This window comes from Budorcas taxicolor, chromosome 1, assembly GCF_023091745.1.
Source record: "Budorcas taxicolor isolate Tak-1 chromosome 1, Takin1.1, whole genome shotgun sequence".
NCBI classification, from domain to species: domain Eukaryota; kingdom Metazoa; phylum Chordata; class Mammalia; order Artiodactyla; family Bovidae; genus Budorcas; species Budorcas taxicolor.
This window is the reverse complement of record NC_068910.1, coordinates 212,466,740-212,487,756: the sequence shown is the minus strand read 5'-3', so window position 1 is coordinate 212,487,756 and position 21,017 is coordinate 212,466,740. Positions and strand designations below refer to the sequence as shown.

Here is a 21,017-nt window from a genome sequence, read left to right as displayed (position 1 = left end):
TTAAGCCCTAAGGGCACGTGCCACCATTGCTCAGTGGATGGCAGACATGGCCAGACAACTGGGAGCCACGGGACATGGCGATCACACACTGAGTTACGTGCCTGGGTGCCTCCCAGGGAGAGTCAAGGGTTTAACGCAGCGCAGGACCCTCTGGGGACTTCCTGGGACAGATCCCTCCCTGCTTGTCCTCTGCCGGCCTCTTGTTTGTGGAAAAGCTTTCGCCTCCCAGGCCTTCCCTGAGTCATCAACGCCTGGCTCAAGAATTAATGACTGAGGGGCTTTCCTGATGGCTCAGCAGTCAAGCATTCAATGTATGAGACACGGTTCCAAGCCCTGATCTGGGAAGATCCCATATGCAGTCAAGCACCTCATTCATTCCTTCTGCCACAACTACTGAGCCTGTGCTCCAGATCCCGGGAGCTGCACTGACTGAAGCCTGTGAGCCCGAGATTCTGTGCTCTGTGACAAGAGACGCCACCGCAATGGGAGGCCCACACACCTCGATGAAGCATAGACGCTACTCCCCGCAACTAGAGAATGCCCTTGCTGCAACAAACAGCCAGCATGGCCAAAAATAATTTTTATAAATAGCCAAAGGGGAAAAAATAAACTGAAAAGTACTCACAAAAGCCTTCTTCCCATGAATATAAGGCTTACTCTAATAAACAAGCTGGAGATTTCTACTTCTGGTTTACTTATAACAGTACTTCTAACCTGGGTTTCTCTGGGCACGTTGTCTTTGACTGTGTATGTATACATCCCTGTGTATTTTTATTTCTGGCAGGACAATACAAGACAAAGGAAACTCTAGGCCTGCAGAGGAAGCTCTCTCACTTTGGTGGTTTTAAAGTAAACGGAAGAGGATCCCTTCGTGGCTCCAAGGAGATCGACGGGTCTCTTCTGAGTCTCCTCCTTCCTGAGAACGTTCCAGAGAAGGGCCATGGTGTTAACGATTCGAGGGAGCTCTTCCAGAATAGCATTCTTGGCATTCTTCAGATTGGTAGGGTCGGTCACAGCAGCAGTCTGAAAAACAGAGATAAACACTTGAGACCTGGCTGCGTTTCCCTTTCCATGAGGACGCTGGGGCTGGTGAGATGGAGTCTGGGCTGGAGCACTCCCCAGGGCAAGGCCTACATGTGGTCTAGAAATAAGATGCTTCCCTGAGCGTTTAAACCCATGACTTCCCTTCAGAGAAGGATGTCTGTGAGTCTGAGGCTCATTACAAACTTGTTACAAACTCTGCAAATCCTTCAACCAAAGTACTAGCTCCGTTCTAAAATTTAATACCAGATAGGGTTGAGTGGGCTTCCCTGGTGGCTCAGGTGGTAAAGAATCCGCCTGCAATGTGGGAGACCGGGCTTTGATCCCTGGGTTGGGAAGATGCCCTGGAGAAGGGAATGGCAACCCACTCCAGTATTCTGGCCTGGAGAATCCCATGGACAGAGGACCCTGGCAGGCTACACTCCTTGGTGTCAAAAAGAGTTGGACGTGACTGAGGTTATTTTCACTTTCACTTTCTAGGGTAGAGTAATCAAAACATAAAATGCCTTCAAACTCCATAAAGTCAAGTAAAAAAAAAACATGGAAAAAAGATAACATTCTATGCCACACTGGGCAAAGGCTGAAGTTGCCCACAGAGTGGCCAATGAGAACAAAACCACACGTGCGTTATTTCAGTACGTACATTTGTACATATACTTGCACACAGGCTCGCATTGTTTGTGTGTGTGCTACTTGGCATTAATATTGGCACACGTGTCTGTATTACACATATACGTTTCTCATTTGAAACAGACATAATCCCAAAGAAGACAAAACAATACATGAAAACTGCCTTGAACTCAGGAAAAAAAGCAATTTACCTTTTTGCTTTGGTTGGGTTGTTCCAAAAGACAGAAATGACTAATGGTTGTTAGGCCTTCCAACAGAGTGAGAGGATAATCCGGGGAGATGTTTTCCCTCTTGGAGGTTATGCTTTGGTGAAGAAATGAGAAACTGGTTTTGAAAATCTTTAAGAAGGAGGCCAGAAAAGTTTTTAATCCTAAACATAGAAACCCACAGAGATATCACCATCTTAAAACAAACCGAGGCTCTCATAGTGAAATACTGCTACAAAAATGACAGGCCTCTTTCGAGCAGATTTACATTTATCTGGCCGCTTTGGAAAAATGTTTCCAGATGTTTTAGGATTTCTGTGCAGAGGATTCACACTTTTATTTCTGTTTCACAAAAATAACGGAGACAGATTGACTGACTTGTCCTACAACCCAGATCTGGCCTGGGTGGTCATATGGAATTAAAAATAAAGGAATCCACATACAGTTCCTTGTTACCCTCTCTTGACAATTCTAGCTAGGTTTCTGACTAGGTTGAAAGGAACCTCCAACTGGCAAGGGCCAATAAGCCATTAGTGACAAAAAGCTGTCACTAAAGCAATAGGAATATGCCTCTTCCCAGGTGGCACTAGTGGTAAAGAACTCGCCTGCCAAGGTAGGAGACATAGGAGACACGGGTTCCATCCTTGGGTAGGGAAGACCTCCTGGAGGAGGAAATGGCAACCCACTCCAGAATCTTGCCTGGAGGATCCCACGGACAGAGGAGCCTGGCAGGCTACTCCACGGGGTCTCAGAAGAGTCGGACATGACTGAAGGGACTTAGCACCCAAGCACCAGTTGCCTCAAGGCTCATTGTACCTGATGGACAGCTTTGCTGACTCGCTCTCATACTGCTTGACCAGCTCATCCAAGTTTTTGCAGATCTGGACGAGGAAGGGTGTTACGGTCCAGCCCAGGGACCTTCCGAAGTACGGCAAGGAATGCGTGACCAGGCTTACCCAGGCCGGGTGCATGCCGTAGCCGTAGGCTGGCTGCAGGCCCCTGACCACGGCGGCCACCAGCAGCCCCTGTGACGTGAGTGGGTGGGGCCGCACGTACTGCAGGGCGCTGATGGCCTGCTGGAAGTTCAGGGCCCGTCGCCACTCCCGGGGCAGGTCGGGCAGCTGTTCCGCCTCCTCAGGCGCCTGGCCCAGGTGGTGCTCCAGCACGATGAGCACCTGCAGCAGCTTCAGCAGCTCGATCTGCAGCGGGTGCTCACTCCAAATCTGGTCCTGGCCCAGGTTGATGACGTGCTCCTCTAGCACGCCCTCCTCCCGCAGGGCTCCGCCCGGCATAGCCGTGGCCAACCCATAGCGCTTCTGGCTTGTGTACATGGAGGCAGACAGCGAGAGCAGGACGAACTCCTGGACCTGGCATCTCTGCAGCAGGCCCTGGATGAACTCCACGTTCTTGCCCTCGGCCGCCTTGGCCACCGAGACCAGCTGCATCATCACTCTGATCAGGACCTCCACACTCTTGACCTGCACGTCCCGGTTGCCCAGAATGTCCCGGTGCGAGACCCTCAGGGAGCAAGGGTAATAGCTGCGGAGGAAACTGAGGCACAGGTAGGTGAGGAGCTCGATGAGCAGCGAGTGCGGGCAAGCACTAGGGGGCTGGCTGGGGAGCTTGCCGTAGAAACTCTGGCCCGCCAGGGCCTCCTGGTGGCGGGCCAGGAGGTTAGAGATGAGGTTGAGGTGTGCCGTGGCGCTGGTGTCCACGCTGGTCCTGGACACGGCCTCGATGAACTCGCGCGGGTTGGTTTTGAGCACAGTCTCCAGCACCGAGAAGGCGTACAGCACCCGCCGTGAGTCGTAGGGTTGCAGATAGAGCAGGATGTGCGCGAATAGGGCCTCCAGCATTGCCTGCCTCTCGCGCTGCTGCTTCCGCAGCCGGGCCGCCGTCAGCGCCTGCAGCTCCGCGGCTGCCTCCTCGTCGCTGGACGGCAGCGACTCCGAGGCCTGGGTCCGGTCCGAGTCCGCGCGCGCCAGGCATGTGGGGCTGCCCGCCTGCGGGCCAGGGGCCCGGGTGGCCGCAGCCAGGGGTGCACAGCACTGCTCGCCACCGCTTAGCTCCTGCGGGTCATGCGCCGGCGAGGAGACGGAGGACGTGTTCTCGCTGCTGTCCGTGGCGCCGGAGCTTGTGTCCGCTGACTCGGTGCGCTCGCTGCCGTCCTCGGCGATTGTGCGGGCCTGCCCGTCCAGCAGGTCCTCGAGGCGCACAGGGCGGTCATGCTCGTGGGGCTCGCTGCCCGCCGGGCGCGCCTCTGGCTCTGTCTCCACCTCGGCCCAGATGGCCTCGCGGTCCACCGTGGTGAGCTGGCTCAGGGACGCGCCGTCTTCACAGCCATCCTCTGGCAGCTCGGGTGCGGCCCATGCCTCAGCGAATGAGGCTTGCTTCCTGTTGAGCCAGCGGTGCCAGTCTTCTGCAAGGGACAGAATGACAGACAGCTTGAGAACAGAAGGGTTAGTTATGTCAGGCAGTTCCACAGTGATCTTGGTCTTAAAGGGAGGCAGCAAGATCAATATTAGTAAAACGCTCCATGGGGGTGGGAAGGGGCAAGACAAATTCTTGGCAATATCTGGATGGGTTGGGATGATCCCCTGGAGGAGGAAATGGCAATACACTCCAGTGTTCTTGCCTGGAGAATTTCATGGACGGCGGAGTGGCTTTCATTTTCACATAGAGAATATAACCAATATGATATAATAACTATAAATTGAGTATGCTCAGAGGCTCAGCAGTGTCTGACTCTTCAAGATCCCGTAGGACTGTGGCCCACCAGGCTCCTCTGTCCCTGGAATTCTCCAGGCAAGAATACTGGAGTGGGCTGCCATTTCCTTCTCCAGGGGTTCTTCCCCACCCAGGGATCCATCCTGGGTCTACCGCATTGCAGGCGGATTCTTCACCAACTGAGCCACCAGGGAAGCGCACAAATGGAGTGTAACCTTTAAAAATCATGAATCACTATGCTGTGCACATGAAACTTGTGTAGCACTGTAAATCAAGGACACTGCAATAAAAAATAAAGCATGAAAAAACAACAAAATATAGTTCCTGCATGCAACGATAACACTAGAGTCTAGGTTACATTACAGATGGAAGTCAGACAAAGCAAAGTGAACAGGTCTTTTAAAATGTTCAAGAAATTGGGTAATTTAGTTATACTTTCATAGAAAATATACCAAGTTTAGGGGAAGGGTGATCTATAAAAATGCCTATCGTTTTCTCCCACAACTTTCCTTTCAAAAAAAGGTACCCTACAGAAACGTCAACAGAAGGTTTTTCAAAACTGAAAGGGTATCGCTGAAATGTGCTGTATAAAGACAAACAAAGCATCCGCAAGTAAGAGGACTGAACCTCATGGTGCAGGCCTGCAGAGGCTACTGCTGGGTTTCCTAAAGACACATCTACATGCACTGATATGGAGCAAAGTACAGAGTACATTGAGTACTCAAAGAAAACAGCAAGCTGCAGAATCTTGCTGTTCACAAAAAGTCCGCTTAGGGGAGAGTATCTGTAATACGCAACCACGGAAATGTCTGGGAGGATATCTGCTGAACCATTAACTGTAAAGTGCTCTACTGGCTGGCGTGGCAAGGGACTTTATTTGTGCTTTTATTTCCCGATTACTCCGATTTTTAAAATATGCACTTGTCAGTACCTGAGATCAGAACACAGACAACGCTTTAACGTGCTGAGGTCTCTTTTAAAAAGGAGTGAAAAGCCAGATGTCTTCGGCACTGCCAAACATTTTTAATAGGCAGCTTTCAACAAATCTACTCCATGAACATTAAGCCAGGTTAGGAAAGAAGGAAGGATAAGATATTAGAAATATGAGCTTCCTGTTGTTCCACTTTAAACAGTATTTAAAAATGAGATTTCCAAAGGACTACCGCAATAGCGAGGAGGGGAAGTACAACCCTTCTGGTTGTTTCCAGGGAGCGAACAGGGCAGAGAAGACACATTTTTTCCTTAACAGGCAGGTAGCATTAGACAGGAATTAGAAGATGCAGCAGGAAGTGCCCCGAGACTTGTAACACCTGACGGGCTGCAGAGTTTCTTGTTAAAGCAAAGAAATGCTTCAAAATTGAGCTGCCATAAATGCAGATCAAACTTTTAAGAAGGTGCTTAGTTTACAGTTCTTTGTATTTTACTTTCTTCTAAGTGTGGAGTAATAAAATGCCTCCTAGTTTTTAAGTAAGGAATCTTGTAAAGAGAGGCAGCCACCTGGGAATCTTTGCTTACTTAGGGGTTGGGCTGCATTCCTCCGTAAGATGAGACTGACAAACACTGAGTATTTACAACCCACTAAGCTAAACAAACTAGTCAAAGTCTGTAAAGCCACTGCTTAGAGAACTAACTGCAGGAAATCATAAAATACACCTATTGTGGGAAGTGATGGTAGACCATAAACTGTGCTAGGTATTCATCACTGAAATTCAATGAAATCATCTGTTTCATTTCAGTCTTTCTTTTCCTTTTCCTGCCTCTCCTCTATTGTTTAAAATTTAGTTAAAGGTGCCTCTGAAAATTCTCAGAGCCCAGAGGTCTGTTTCTTCTACTTCTCTGATTTTAGGTTAGCTGGAAAGAACCCTGGAGAGCAGATAGAAACCACTTACCTTGTTGACAGTTCTTGAGCAGAAGCGATTTTTATATAGCACAACTGATTAGCTTACATGCAGGTTTCGACACGCTTGACCATTCATACCTGGGAAAAACCTCTGCTCTCCCGTCCCAGGTCTGAGAAGAGCTAGCCTGGGCAGCCCAAAATGACCTTCACACCAGACCTCAGACTTCCTTCCTAAGTGAAGAGGTGGCCTTGAAGACCTTCAGGTGGATGGTCTGTTTTCTCTCCTACTACCTTGGATGCGCTTGAAGTGCTTTCTCCAGCAAAAGAACCAAGAATCAGCTATATTTATTGGAACATGGGTTGCTAGTATTTTCCTTTTTAATATATTAAAAAAAAAATCATATATTTTTCAGTGAAAACAACAAACCTACGACTTAGCATTTCTAAGTGCTGGTTCATCTGATCCAGAAATTTTAGGAGGCCCCACAAAGTACCTCCCCCACCTTTCGAATCTGGCGAAACCATCCTGTTGGTCTGAATGCCTTGACTGCGGCCCCAGGGCGGCAGGGAGGTCCTGGCCGCCCCTTCCCTCCCCCTGGGCCCAGGGTCCCCGGGATGCAGGGCCAGCCCTGCCCCCGCGTGGTGTGCTCACCCGCCGAGTTCTCCCGCGTGAGGCAGTGGATGGCAGTCCGCTGGGTCTTGGGCTGCAGCAGCAGCAGGAGCACGGGCTCCAGGATGCGGGCCGCGTCGCCCAGGGAGAGAGCCCGCACCAGCCAGCCCTGGGCGGCGGCCCCGATGGCCCCGTCCGAGCTGCCCAGGCTGTCCAGCACCACGAACAGCGACCTGCCACGGGGGTGGGGCGGGGTGTGGATGCGCACCGTCAGGGCGGTCAGGACACCCTTGGGGAGTTCTACCTGGGGAGGCTGGACTTGCAGGCCCAGGCAGATGAGGACCATAAGGTCAACCCTGCTTCCAGCTAGGGTCGCTGTTGCTGGCTTGTTGCTGAGTTGCTAAGTCAGGGGAGCTTTAAAAAATGCTGATGCCTGGGCCTCCTCACAAATGGGGGGCAGGTGTGGTACATTAGGACCACCTGGAATCTCTCCAAGGCTGCGTGTCTGACCCCACATCTAGGGCTCCAGGAACAAGATAAAAACGAAAGTGACGTCGCTCAGTCGTGTCCGACTCCTTGTGACCCCACAGACTGTAGCCTACCAGGCTCCTCCGTCCACGGGATTTTCCAGGCAAGAATACTGGAGCGGGTTGACATTTCCTTCTCCAGGGGATCATCCCGACCCAGGGATCAAACCCAGGTCTCCCACCTTGCAGGCAGACACTTTACCCTCTGAGCCACCAGGGAAGCTTACAAGAAACAAGGTAGGGGATTTTTAAAAACCAATGTAGAACAGAACATGCCTGTAATAAAATGCACGGTTTGGGGCCTGGGACTGAGGACATCGCAGCTGCACACAGCCAGTGTGGCCGCCACCCCAGTTAAGATACATGTGTGTGCGTGCTCTGTTGCGTCCTACTCTTTGCAACCCCAAGGATGGTAGCCTGCCAGGCCCCTCTGTCCATGGGATTTCCCAGGCAAGAATACTGGAGTGGGGCCTTTCCCTTCTTCAGGGGATCTTCTTGACCCGGGGATCGAACCTGCATCTCCTGCACTGACTGGCAGGTGGGTTCTTTACCACTGAGCTGCCGGGGAAGCCCGGCCAAGATTTACCCCTCCTCATCTTCCTACCAAGCCCCCTCGGGGGGCTTGTTCTGCCAGCTCCTCAGGTGACTCTGAGGCATGCGGGGCTTCCTCCCTTTAAGATCAAGGTAAGAAACCCCCTACGAGGTAGTTACACCTGTCTGGCCTGAATTCACCGAGAGGACCCCAGGAATCTCTCTGCATCAAGAACACGGGGTGGGGGCGGGGGGTGGTTTCTGTTTCATGCATCTCCCCGATCCTAGCCTGGCACGCTGACCCAGCACCTCCCCAAAGTGTCCTTTTCCTTTAAGGGTTAAGTTATTAAAAAAAAAAAGTCCCTGTCACCTGTCAAAGGAGCGATTGTGAGACGTCACTCTGCTGCCCTGGATCTCTCTGGTCAGGTGCCAGATGACAGAAAATCGAAACAGAGCTTCCAACCTGGTTCCCTTGAACAGGAGAGAAAACGGGAGTGAGGTGCCTGGCTTCTTTCTTAACAGAACGGCGTTCTTAGTGGTCACGAGCCCCATTTAAATGACAGACGAGAACTCAGCGGAAAGAGGGCAAGCAGGGCAGAGGTGCCTGAGCTAAGGGGCCTGGTGTCTGGTGGGGCAGTCCGTGTTCCAGACTCCACGATAACCAGAGTCCAGGGCCACAGCCAGGCCTGCGGCTCGAGAGGAACACGGGGCATGACCTCCTCGTGGCCCTTGGCAGTGCCATCCCCAACCTCTTTGGCACCGGTTTCATGGAAGACAACATTTTCCCACGGACTGCGGTCAGACGGGAGATGGTTTCGGAAGGATTCCATACTCATGACAGTTATTGTGCTCTTCATTTCTCATTTAATACCACCGCTGATCTGACAGCAGGTTCTGATCTGAAGCCCGGAGCTTGGGGACCCCCAGCTTAGAGGACAGGCCCTGACAGCAGGGCATAGCCAGGGCTCCAGGGGTGACACATTCTCTGCAGCTGCCTGCTTCCCCCAGAGCTCTGGGGGCCCTGCAAGCATCATGGGAGCCTGGGCAGACGCTCCTGGTGAGCTTTAGTGCAACACACTGGGTGGCTCGTGCTTCTGCGGGCTTTCCGGGCCTGAAATTACTGATGTATTAAAATGCTGCTGATGCAACACCCCTGCCTGTTAAACAGGATGTCCACTGCGCCCCAGAATGGCTCTTGTCGGATACAGGCGAGTCTGCCTGAGGGCTTCCCTGATAGCTCAGATGGTAAAGAATCTGCCTGCAATGTGAGAGACTCGGGTTCGATCCCTGGGTTGGGAAGATCCCCTGGAGGAGAGCATGGCAACCCACTCCAGTATTCTTGCTTGGAGAATCCCACGGACAGAGGAGCCTGGCGGGCTACAGTCTGTAGGGCCACAAAGAGTTGGACACGACTGAATGACTTAACGCATGCCACCACGTGACACCTGGGCCGCGGGGGCGGGCGGGCGTCAGGACCAGAGTCAGACGGAGGTCGCCGGCTGCAGAGACTCACCTTGTCAGGGTTCAGGAGGGCGTGGCAGATGATGTCCTCGCAGACGTTGGCCGTGGGGGCCAGGCAGTGCAGCCGGTAGAACAACTCCACGCACGTGATGTGATGCTCCTGGGTCTCCTTATTCAGCTGATTCCAAAGCACATGAGCCACCCTCTGGACAGAGGGGAGACTGGGTGAACACCGCCAAGTCCTGCCCCTTTCCTCCTTTGGCAGGCCAGTCTGGCCCCCAGCTGCCTGTTCCTGCCTACCTTTGCTATGCGAGCATCCTTAATATACAAAGAACCACCACCGCCAGACAAAACGAACCACCTCACAGTCCCCTCAGGAGCCACCGGGTAAGGGGAACGGCACAGGTGAAATGTAGGGGTCGGCAATGCAGGACACTGCAGCTCTAGCCCAGACCTCCGCTTTCAGAGGGGAACCACCTAGCAGCAGGCACCTGTTGACGATGGAGACGTCCTCTCAATCAGCACACAACAAGGCTCCCTCTGAGCCAGTGCTGGGGTGCCAGGGTTGCGTCCTCTAGGAAGTTTGGGGGGATCTGTGGTGGTCACTGTCCTAGGGTAAACACCTTAGCACCCTACCACCGGTGGTTGGCTCTAACTGGTGTTCAGCTTTAATCCCACAAACTTGCTTCTTCCCATTTCTACGCTCAATGCTGTAACAGAGGCCGGGCTCATCTTCAGGGCCTAAACTATATCGCAGGATCAAGTCCTTCATCTACTCAACTCTGATCTTGGCTCTTAAAACGTGTGATGTCTGTGAGTGACTGCAGCCCCTTCCCAAGTTCCCGGGGACACCAGAGGGACCAACCAGGGTGAGACTCAAAAAGAAGGCTGATTCCCACTCCTAGGAGGGGGAATTTCTGAAGGCATTTTTTTGGGGGGTCATGGAAAAAGATGATGTCTCACACATTATGTTTTAGAGACCTTGTAGATCAAAGAACTTCTTTTGACTCATTTATTTCTGAGCTTCCCTGGTTGCTCAGACGGTAAGGAAATTGCCTGCAGTGCAGGAGACACGGGTTTGATCCCTGGGTTGGGAAGATGCCCTGGAAACGAAATGGTTACTCATGCCAGTGTTCTCACCTGGACAGAGGTGAGACTGCCATCAGTCTCAGATGACAGAGGGGAGACTCTGTCATCTCATGGACAGAGGAGCCTGGCGGGCTACAGTCCATGGGGTCGCAAAGAGTCGGACATGACGTGAGCGACTAACACATTTCTGTTTGACAAAATTCTTCTTTGCACAGATCAAATTAATCCCTGACTGGCCTGAGACCCTAACCATTATTTATTTTTTACTTAAGGAAATGTGATTTCCAATTATCAAGTTACACGTAAACTTCATACAAACATTCTGTCAACTGCAAACTGACACTTGCCAAGAGCACTGGCAGCAACAGAACGACAAGGGCATTTGCCATCTGCCTCTCCGGAGACTGAACCCCGTGCTGCCGCAGCTGCTGACCAGGGTGGAGGGAGGAGCCCTGTGCTCCAGGGAATCTGATGATGGGACAGGTCTTTAGATAGTTAGATATTTTCAAGAACTGACTTGAACTGATCCCCACCTTTGGATCTCTTCATATCTAGAAAGGGCTTCCCTGGTAGCTCAGCTGGTAAAGAATCCGCCTGCAATGCAGGAGACCTGGGCTTGATCCCTGGGTTGGGAAGATCCCCTGGAGAAGGGAGAGGCTACCCACTCCAGTATTCTGGCCTGGAGAATTCCATGGACTGTATAGTCCGTGGGCTCACAAAGAGTTGAATGCGACTTCTCACTTTCATATCTAGAAAAGCACTAAATCCCTTCATGGTGACATCAGCTCCTCCTGACTAGCAGAAAACCTCTTGTAAAGTAAGCACTTCATTGCACAAAACTCCTCCTTCACCAAAATCTTATATATTGACCTTCTTGGAAGGACTGATACTGAAGCTGAAACTCTAATACTTTGGCCACCTGATGCAAAGAACTGACTCATTTGAAAAGACCCTGATACTGGGAAAGATTGAAGGTGGGAGGAGAAGGGGATGACAGAGGATGAGATGGTTGGGTGGCATCATCGACTCAATGGACATGAGTTTGAGTAAGCTCCAGGAGTTGGTGATGGACAGGGAGGCCTGGTGTGCTGCAGTCCATGGGGTTGCAAAGAGTCAGACATGACTGAGTGACTGAACTGAACTGAAGGTTTAATAAAAGTTGTATATTGTTATATCTTTTACAAGTTTGTCAGCAAGGAAAGAACCTCGAGTGAAGAAACTTCTAAAAAATGTAAATGAGATATGAGCTTTTAGATAAACTTTATTAAGAATAATTATGCTTCAGGAATGTCTGTCTAAAATAGTCTCTCCAGATCGGGGTAAGTTATATTTCTAGGGTTTGTGCTAAACAAAGTGATGAAAGTTCATTGAATAGCCAAGTCATTTCCAAATAAAATAAAGTAGTCCCTTTACTTGCAGTCCCCAGTACAAATTTATGTGTAAGATGCTCCATTTGGAAGGTTTAAAGGCTTTTTGGAGGGTTTTTGAGACTTGACATTGATCACACCAAAAAAAACACGCCTGCCCATTCATCTTTGCCTTCTTGGTCCCTATGCGCTGGACATTTTCTTAGTGGCTGGCAATCTGCCATTACTACTTAGAAAGGGCAGGGCACTCTTGGGACATCTGGCCTTACTCTTGCTGGCACTGTAGGCAGAATGAACGTTGGTATGTAAGCTATTCCACGGGAACGAGAAAAAGGCTAGAGGATCTGGAACTAGCCTGATGCCTGGAGTCTGAGAACCTGGGGCGCACCCTGGCTGAGTGTATAGCTTGCTTTACCGTCTCTAGTTCCAGCATCTCAGTGTGGCCAGGCTCCAGCCCTGTCTCGTTCTTGAGAACCTGGTAACATTAATATATAACATATGCTCCAGTGCTTGGCAAGTAGCACGTGCTCAGGTGCATAAATCTGAATCAAAATAAAAATCAAGGCTTCAGAAAGAACTCATGGAAGCAAACCCAAACAAGAGGAAAGTCCTGAGTGCTATCATTCTCATTCTATTAATAGCCTTCCAAGAATTCATGGATGAAATTCTTTCTTCTCTTTTCCTCTCTGTGCCTGTGATGTAGCTATACCAAACTCTGTGATATATGCGGGACCAGGGAAAAAGATCTGCCCAGTCACCATGGTTCCAAGTTCTACAGCAAGATCTATACTGTGACTCAACTTTGGTAGGAAGGAAGAGAGGGAAAACAAGGAGAAGAAGCTGAAGAGCAACTAAATCCAGAATCTGCCAGGACCCAACATCATGAATGGGGCTAGACTGAACATACCATGGACCCTCTGCCAGTGAAAATTATAGAAAAAGAAAACAGCCAGTGATTTAGAGTTGCTGGACAGTATCCTAAGGGCATTCAAGAAATGAGGAAAAACTCGAGAGAATCTACAAAAATTCCAACACAAGAAGCAATAAGTCTATGGCACTTTAACTACGACCCTGTCCACCTCTAGTCCAGCTTGACTTGGTAGGGGTGGCCAGGAAGGTGGGCCTCCTCTCCTCCCAGCTCCCCAGCTAATAATAAGGCTTTTGTATCTCCCTGGGAGGAACAGGCCGCCAGTATCTTACTCCTCTGCCCTGGCTCTTGGGTGGAGGCTCTATCTAACCATAGCAGGCTAAGAACACTCATCATTTATTAGGAGATGAAAAGAGGCACACCCAGAAGACCAGAGGCCACCACCCTGCCCAGCGACCCGCAAGGAAATCACACCAAGAGAAGCAGTTGCACAATAGGATTCAGAGATTTTGCCCAGGGGGAGAGGCGGGCCACAAAACAGAGTTGCACAGCTCTCTATAAGGGAACAGAGTCTAGGATGAGGTCAAGCCTAGGAGTGCTCTCAGATATAACAAGAAATTTTAATGGTAAGTAATTATGAGGAGGCTGCTAGCTCCATGATAGCAACAAGCTACACCAAAGGCCAGCTCATTTACCAGAAATAAACAGGGACACATCTTATTTTATTTAAGTCGCTCAGCAACCCCATGGACTCTACAGTCCATGGAATTCTCCAGGCTAGAATACTGGAGTGGGTAGCCTTTCCCTTCTCCAGGGGATCTTCCCAACCCAGGGATTGAACCCAGGTCTCCCACATTGCAGGAGGATTCTTTACCAGCTAAGCCACAAGGGAAGCCCAAGAACACTGGAGTGGGTACCCTGTCACTTCCCCAGTGGGTCTTCCCGACCCAGGAATTAAACCAGGGTCTCCTGCATTGCAGGTGGATTCTTTACCAACTGAGCTAACAGGGACACAGAGAGCTAGGAAAAATCCTCCGGTGTCAAAACAAATCTCTAAGACTGGCCTCAAAAAAACTACTTCAGACAGGGACTTCCCTGGGGGCCCAGTGGTTAAGAATCTGCCTTCCAATGCAGGGGATAAGCATTCATCCCAGGGAAGGGAAGTAAGACCCCACATGCCACAGGGCAACTAAGCCTGCAGCTGCAACTACAGAGAAGCCCACACATCACAACAAAGATCCTACATGCCACAACTAAGACCCAACAAAGCCAAAAAATAATATATTTATATACACACACAGACACATGAATAACCATTAAAAGAAAAAACCTACCTGAGTCAAGGCTGTGGAGTAATTTGTGCCCCAGGGCATTGTTAAAAATAATAGAGCCATCATCCAGTGAATAGTGGAGTCTAAAGGCTGGACTGGAAGAAACACACGCTGGGATCAAGATTGTCGGGAGAAATATCAATAACCTCAGATATGCAGATGACACCACCCTTATGGCAGAAAGTGAAGAGGAACTAAAGAGCCTCTTGATGAAAGTGAAAGAGGAGAGTGAAAAAGTTGGCCTAAAGCTCAACATTCAGAAAACGAAGATCATGGCATCCGGTCCCATCACTTCATGGGAAATACACGGGGAAATAGTGTCAGACTTTATTTTGGGGGGCTCCAAAATCACTGCAGATGGTGACTGCAGCCATGAAATTAAGAGACGCTTACTCCTTGGAAGAAAAGTTATGACCAACCTAGATAGCATATTCAAAAGCAGAGACATTACTTTGACAACAAAGGTCCGTCTAGTCAAGGCTATGGTTTTTCCTGTGGTCATGTATGGATGTGAGAGTTGGACTGTGAAGAAGGCTGAGCGCCAAAGAATTGATGCTTTTGAACTGTGGTGTTGGAGAAGACTCTTGAGTGTCCCTTGGACTGCAAGGAGATCCACCCAGTCCATTCTGAAGGAGATCAGCCCTGGGATTTCTTTGGAAGGAATGATGCTAAAGCTGAAATTCCAGTACTTTGGCCACCTCATGCCAAGAGTTGACTCACTGGAAAAGACTCTGATGCTAGGAGGGATTGGGGGCAGGAGGAGAAGGGGACGACCGAGGATGAGATGCCTGGATGGCATCACTGACTCGATGGACATGAGTCTGAGTGAACTCCGGGCGTTGGTGATGGACAGGGAGGTCTGGCGTGCTACGATTCATGGGGTCGCAAAGAGTCGGACACGACTGAGTGACTGAACTGAACATCCAGGGGTGATATCAACAGTTTAAAAGAAATCAGGGAAAGTCAACGAAAATCTTGCTAAAATCACCATCATCTCAAGAGGGGCTGCACATTCCTAAGCCAGCAGCCTCCAAGGAGCATCACTAAATGCCTCACCCTGCAGGGGAAACAAACAGTCAAGTCACTAAACAAACAACAGAGACAACAATAACAACAAGTCACTGGTGGGAGTTGGAGGGAGGTGCCAGAACACAAAGTTACAACAATATATTATCTAAAATGTTGAGTCCTCAATAAAGGTTACAAGCCATGGCAGAGATACCAGAAAATGTGACCCACGCACAGGGATTAAAAAAGCAGACAGCAGAAGCCAAGAGAGGAGCCAGATTTAACAAAGACTTCAAAGGAGCCATTATACGTGTGTTTGAATAACTAAAGGAAACCATGTTCAAAGAAGAAAAAAAAAAAGTATGATGACAATGCCTCATCAAACAGACAGTAACAATAAGAAGTCAGAAATTATTATAAAAAGGAAACTCTGGAGTTGAAAGTACAATAACAAATGAAAAATTCCCTAGAGAGGGCGCAACAGTTTATTTGAACTAGCAGAAGAGTCAGTGAAAAACAGTGATACAAATCATGAAATCCGAAGTATACAGGAAAAAAAATGATGAAAAATGAATTGAGTCGCAGAGAAACGTGCAGAGCACCAGGAAGAGCACCAGCATGCACATAAGCAGAGTGCCAGGCCAGGAAAAAGAAACGAGCAGGAAAGATATTTAAGGAAATGAGGGCTGAAAACTTCCAAAATCTGATGAAAAACCTCAATCTACATATCCAAGCAGCTCAATGTATCCCAAGAAGGATAAACACAGAGAGATCCACACCCAGACACATCCTAGCAGAATGATAAAAGGACAGAGAAAATCTTGAAAATAACAAGAGAAAATTGATCTGATAGTTTACAAACAAACCCTAGTAAGGTGTAACAGCCAACTTTTCATCAGAAACAAGGGAAGCCAGAAGACTGGTGAATGACATATTCAAACAATTCATTCAAATGCAGGTTCAAACATTTAGCTGAGCATTTGTTATGGATTATTAAACAAGTGCTGCTTGAAATATTTTATAATCAAGTGTATGTGGAAAAGATTAAAGTGGGCTCATTCTTATATTCAATGTGTTGAAAGAAAAAAAAAGAAACATCTTATATCCCATAAATCTAGCTTACATAAAAGAAAGAAAAATAAAGACATTTCTAGATAAAGAAAATCTAACAAATTTTGTTGCTAGCAGCTCTCCTTTACAAGACTAATGGAGAAGTTCTTTAGGGTGAAAATAACTGACCCCAGACAATTATCTGAATCCATACAAAAAGCAAAGAGCACCAGAAAAAGTAATTATGTAATTATAAAGAGAGAGCATTAATGCATATTCCTTCTCTTTTCTTCTCACAAATAATTTTAAAAACCAGTTGCGTACAACAATAGGGGCACACGCACTGCTGGTCCCATCACTTGTGGAAAAGTGTATCACAACAGCGCAAGCAAAGCTGGCCTGGAGTAAAGGAACAGCACCGGATGTAAACGTGCACCCACAGTGAAGAGAGCCAGAAGGGGGACATGCAACAACAGACTGGCTCAAAGTCTGGAAAGGAGCATGTCGGAGGCTGTATACGGTCACTGTGCTTATTTAACTCACACGCAGAGTGTGCAAGCGTCAGTCGCTAGGTTGTGTCTGACTCTGCAACCCCACAGACTGCAGCCTGCCAGGCTCCTCTGTCCACGAAATTCTCTAGGCAACAATACTGGAGTGCGTTGTCATGCCTTCCTCCAGGGGATCTTCCCAACCGAGGGACTGAACCTGGGTTTCCTGCATTTCAGGCAGATTCTTTACCACCGGAGCCATCGGAGAAGGCCTGTATGCAGAGCACATCATATAAAACGGCGGGCTGGATGATCCTGAAGACGCAATCAAGACTGTCGGGAGGAATGCCCATACCCTCAGATGTGCAGACGACACCACCCTTATGGCAGAAAGAGAAGAGGAGCTAAAGAGCCTCCTGATGAAGGCGAGAGAGAGTGAAAAAGATGGCTTAAAGCTCAACATTCAGAAAACGAAGATCAGGGCATCCGGTCCTATCACTTCACGGCAAACAGATGGGGAAACAATGGAAACAGTGACAGACTTTATTTTCTTGGGCTTCAAAATCATTGCAAATGATGACTGCAGCCATGAAATTAAAAGATGTTTGTTCCTTGGAAGAAAAGCTATGACCAACTTAGACAGCATATTAAAAGGCAGAGACAAAGGTCAGTTTGCCAACAAAGGTCCGTCTAGTCAAATTTATGGTTTTTCCAGTAGTCATGTATGGATGTGAGAGTTGGACTATGAAGAAGGCTGAGCGCCAAAGAATTGATGCTTTTGAACTGTCAGGTTGGAGAAGACTCTTGGGAGTCCCTTGGACAGCAAGGAGATCCAACCAGTCAATCCTAAAGATCAGTCCTAAATATTCATTGGAAGGACTGAAGCTGAAGCTCCACTACTTTGGCCACCTGATGAGAAGAGCCAACTCGTTGGAAAAGACCCTGATTCTGGGCAAGACTGAAGGTGGGAGGAGAGGGGGACGACAGAGGATGAAATGGTTGAATGGCATCACCAATTCAGTGGACACAAGTTTGAGCAAATTCCAGGAGATTATGAAGGACAGGGAAGCCTGGCATGCTGCAGTCCATGGGATCACAGAGTCGGACACAACTAAGCAACTGAACAACCAAACTCTACGAATATATACTTGTTTTTCTTTCTTTTACCAAGTTCTTAAAATATCATAAGATTATACAACCACGTCTTGTTCAGTTTATAACATACCTAGATGTATTATGCATAGTAACGGCACAAGAAAGGGAAGAGGAACAGAGCTATTCAAGAGGTGAAAAAGGATCAGCCAGTCATGTCTGACTCTTTGCAACCCCATGGACTGTAGCCTGCCAGGCATGTTTCTGCAACTCACAGGAATTCAGAATGGAAGTGAAGTCAATTCTGATAAGATGCATATGGTAAACCTTAGCGTTCAGTTCAGTTCAGTCGCTAAGTCGTGTCCGACTCTTTGTGACAAAAAGAAACGACTCCAAAAATACATTGAAAAAACCATTAAGGGGATTAAAACATTACACTGGAAAAGAGCACTTTATGAAAAAGAAAATAAAAAAGAGGAAACAGGTGGGAAAAAAAAAATCACATACAGAAAACAAGGAAAATGGCGTATTTCTATGAATATAGTAAAAACCACTGAATTGCAAACTTGAAATTGGTGAATTATATTTAAATAATGCTCTTAACAAAAAAAAAGAACTTCCCTGGTGGTCCAGTGGCTAAGCCTCCACATTCCCAACGCAGGGGGACCCCAGGTTTGATCCGTGATTAGGGAAGTAGATCCTATATGCTGCAACTAAGACCCAGCAGAGCCAAAAAAAAAAAAAAAAGGCGGGGGGACAGAACCAAGCTGGAGATGGCTTCAGCTACATGACTTGCTTGAGGAGGGTTCAACCCAATAGGTGAAAAGCCAGCCCACTTCAAAAGCCGTTCAGAGGATGGGCTATCAAGACCTCAAAGGAGAGTTTACTTCCAGCACTTCACATAAAGCATCGAGAATCTCTCTTCCTCAGGGTCTCCGGGTACGCGGGGCATCTGGAGCCCCTCCTACCCTCCGGGGAAACAGGTTCCCCCTACAGGCCCTGGTGAGTGGTCCTGTCCTTGTCTACAACGCACAACCACTCCACCCTGGCCTGGGTCACTGTTGTGGTCGACTGGACAGCAGAAGCCTCCTGACCCAGGTGTGCCCTGCTGACTGCCCATTTAAGAGCCTTGACAGGTGAGCTCAGAACTGTGAAACAGAGATGCCAGTGTCATTAGCTCTGACAACCAAGCTTGAGGGTCCTGAGGCTGACTCAAGGTCGAGTGACAAGCAGGTTAGGTCCTGGCTGGCAGGGAGACATGGAGAGGAGGCAGCCTTGGGCTCTGACAGCTCCCCAGGTGAGACCTGTGAGAGCCAGTGGCATTCCACTCCCAACCCTGCCCTCCACAGGCTCCATCTTTATAATAAACCTCAGTTGTTTTTTTTTTTCCATGAGCTAGCTGGAATAGCTTTCAGCTTCTTTCAGTTGATTGAGCCCTATAATACCTTATTTTCTTACTCTGTCCCCAAGAAAGATGGACAACACCTGCTCACCATCTTCAGCAGTAAGCTTTCTCACATTTGACAAGTTTTCTAAGAGGAAGAGATGGTTGGAGGGCTTCACCAACTCAATGGACATGAATTAGAGCAAGCTCTTAGCAGAGACATTACTTTGCCAACAAAGGTCCGTCTAGTCAAGGCTACAGTTTTTCCAGTGGTCATGTATGGATGTGAGAGTTGGACTATAAAGAAAGCTGAGCACAGAAGAATTGATGCTTTTGAACTGTGGTGTTGGAGAAGACTCTTGAGAGTCCCTTGGACCGCAAGGAGATCCAACCAGTCCATCCTAAAGGAAATCAGTCCTGAATGTTCATTGGAAGAACTGATGTTGAAGCTGAAACTCCAATACCTTGGCCAACTAACATGAAGAACGGATTCATTTGAAAAGACCCTGATGCTAGGAAAGACTGAAGGCAAGAGGAGAAGGGGACAACAGAGGATGAGATGGTGGGATGGCATCACCGACTCAATGAACATCAGTCTGAGCAAAGTCTGGGAGCTGGTGATGGACAGGGAGGCCTGGCGTGCTGCAGTCCATGGGGTCGCAGAGTCAGACATGACTGAGAAACTGAAGTTTTCCTTGAGGCTAAATAACCTCAAAGCCTCAAATCTCACCAAGTGGGACAAAGTTTCTCTTTCTGTGTATTTAGATAAGTTAACAATTCTTACTTATGCAGTCCAGTCAGCCAGCCTAACACTGAACACAAATATTACTGAACACTTGCTGCGGGGCCATAAACTGCCAGGAGCTGGGGTTAGAGACAGATAAAGCAGGCCCAGGTCTCCAGCCACCCTCTCTGGCTGCTACCCAAGGCACCATATTCTTTCACCACCACCAAAACCTTAGGCCTTCCCAGGTGGCGCAGTGGTAAAGAATCCGCCTGTCAACGCTGGAGATGCAAGACACAAGGTTTCGATCGCTGGGTTCAGAAGATCCCCTAGAGAAGGAAATGGCAACCCCCTCCAGTATTCTTGCCTGGAGAATTCCATGGACAGAGGAGCCTGGGTGGGTTACAGACCATGGGGCTGGCAAAGAGTTGGACATGGCTGAGCAACTGACCAAATACGCACATACACACACACATCCACCCACCCCAACCCCAAAACCTCAGGGACAGCTTCAAAGAAAGAGTCTGGGAAGAAGGTCTCAGGGTCCCAGCTTTCCTCTTCCCAGTGGGAAATACCTGATAGAAGTCTGTTTTCTCTGCAATGACTTTCAGTATTCCTGGAGCGATGGGAGGAACTGTCACCATCTGCAGCTTGCCGAAAAATGGGTTGTGTCCGGAGCTTTTATAGCGTTTCATCTTGTCTTCGATGACGAGGGTGAGGGACTGGGAGTGGTTGATCACTTCGAGGAGGGTGGAGATGGCCACATTCTGGAGGTAGCAGTCAGTCACACAGCAGGAGATGGTCATCAGGGACTTCAGCCAAGGTGGAAAACCGGAATCGCCAGCTCCTGAAAGGGAGCCAACCAGAGAGGACGGAGACACACAAAAACCTCTCGAGACTGGCTCACCAGCCTGCGGACTCTAAGACCTTCAGGTCCGGGAGGCCACCTGCACAGCAGTATGATCACCTTCCGGTGGTGACACGCTCCACTGTCCCCATTCAGGGCCAGGGAACTGATGAGACCAAAGTCATGTGTTAACAGA

General features: G+C 48.9%; 1 protein-coding gene across 1 annotated transcript in view; it reads right to left on the bottom strand.

Annotated features, from left to right (window-relative positions):
• Nucleotides 1–21,017, bottom strand: part of DOP1B (DOP1 leucine zipper like protein B) — a 130,012-nt gene that overhangs the window by 38,607 nt on the left and 70,388 nt on the right. The window contains exons 15-21 of the mRNA XM_052636456.1: nucleotides 20,550–20,821; nucleotides 9,626–9,778; nucleotides 8,483–8,583; nucleotides 7,097–7,287; nucleotides 2,694–4,296; nucleotides 1,863–1,974; nucleotides 835–1,023 (exon numbers count right to left, since the gene is read on the bottom strand). Coding sequence (XP_052492416.1) covers nucleotides 835–1,023; nucleotides 1,863–1,974; nucleotides 2,694–4,296; nucleotides 7,097–7,287; nucleotides 8,483–8,583; nucleotides 9,626–9,778; nucleotides 20,550–20,821 — 2,621 coding nt within the window. The remainder of the gene's footprint in view (nucleotides 1–834; nucleotides 1,024–1,862; nucleotides 1,975–2,693; nucleotides 4,297–7,096; nucleotides 7,288–8,482; nucleotides 8,584–9,625; nucleotides 9,779–20,549; nucleotides 20,822–21,017) is intronic.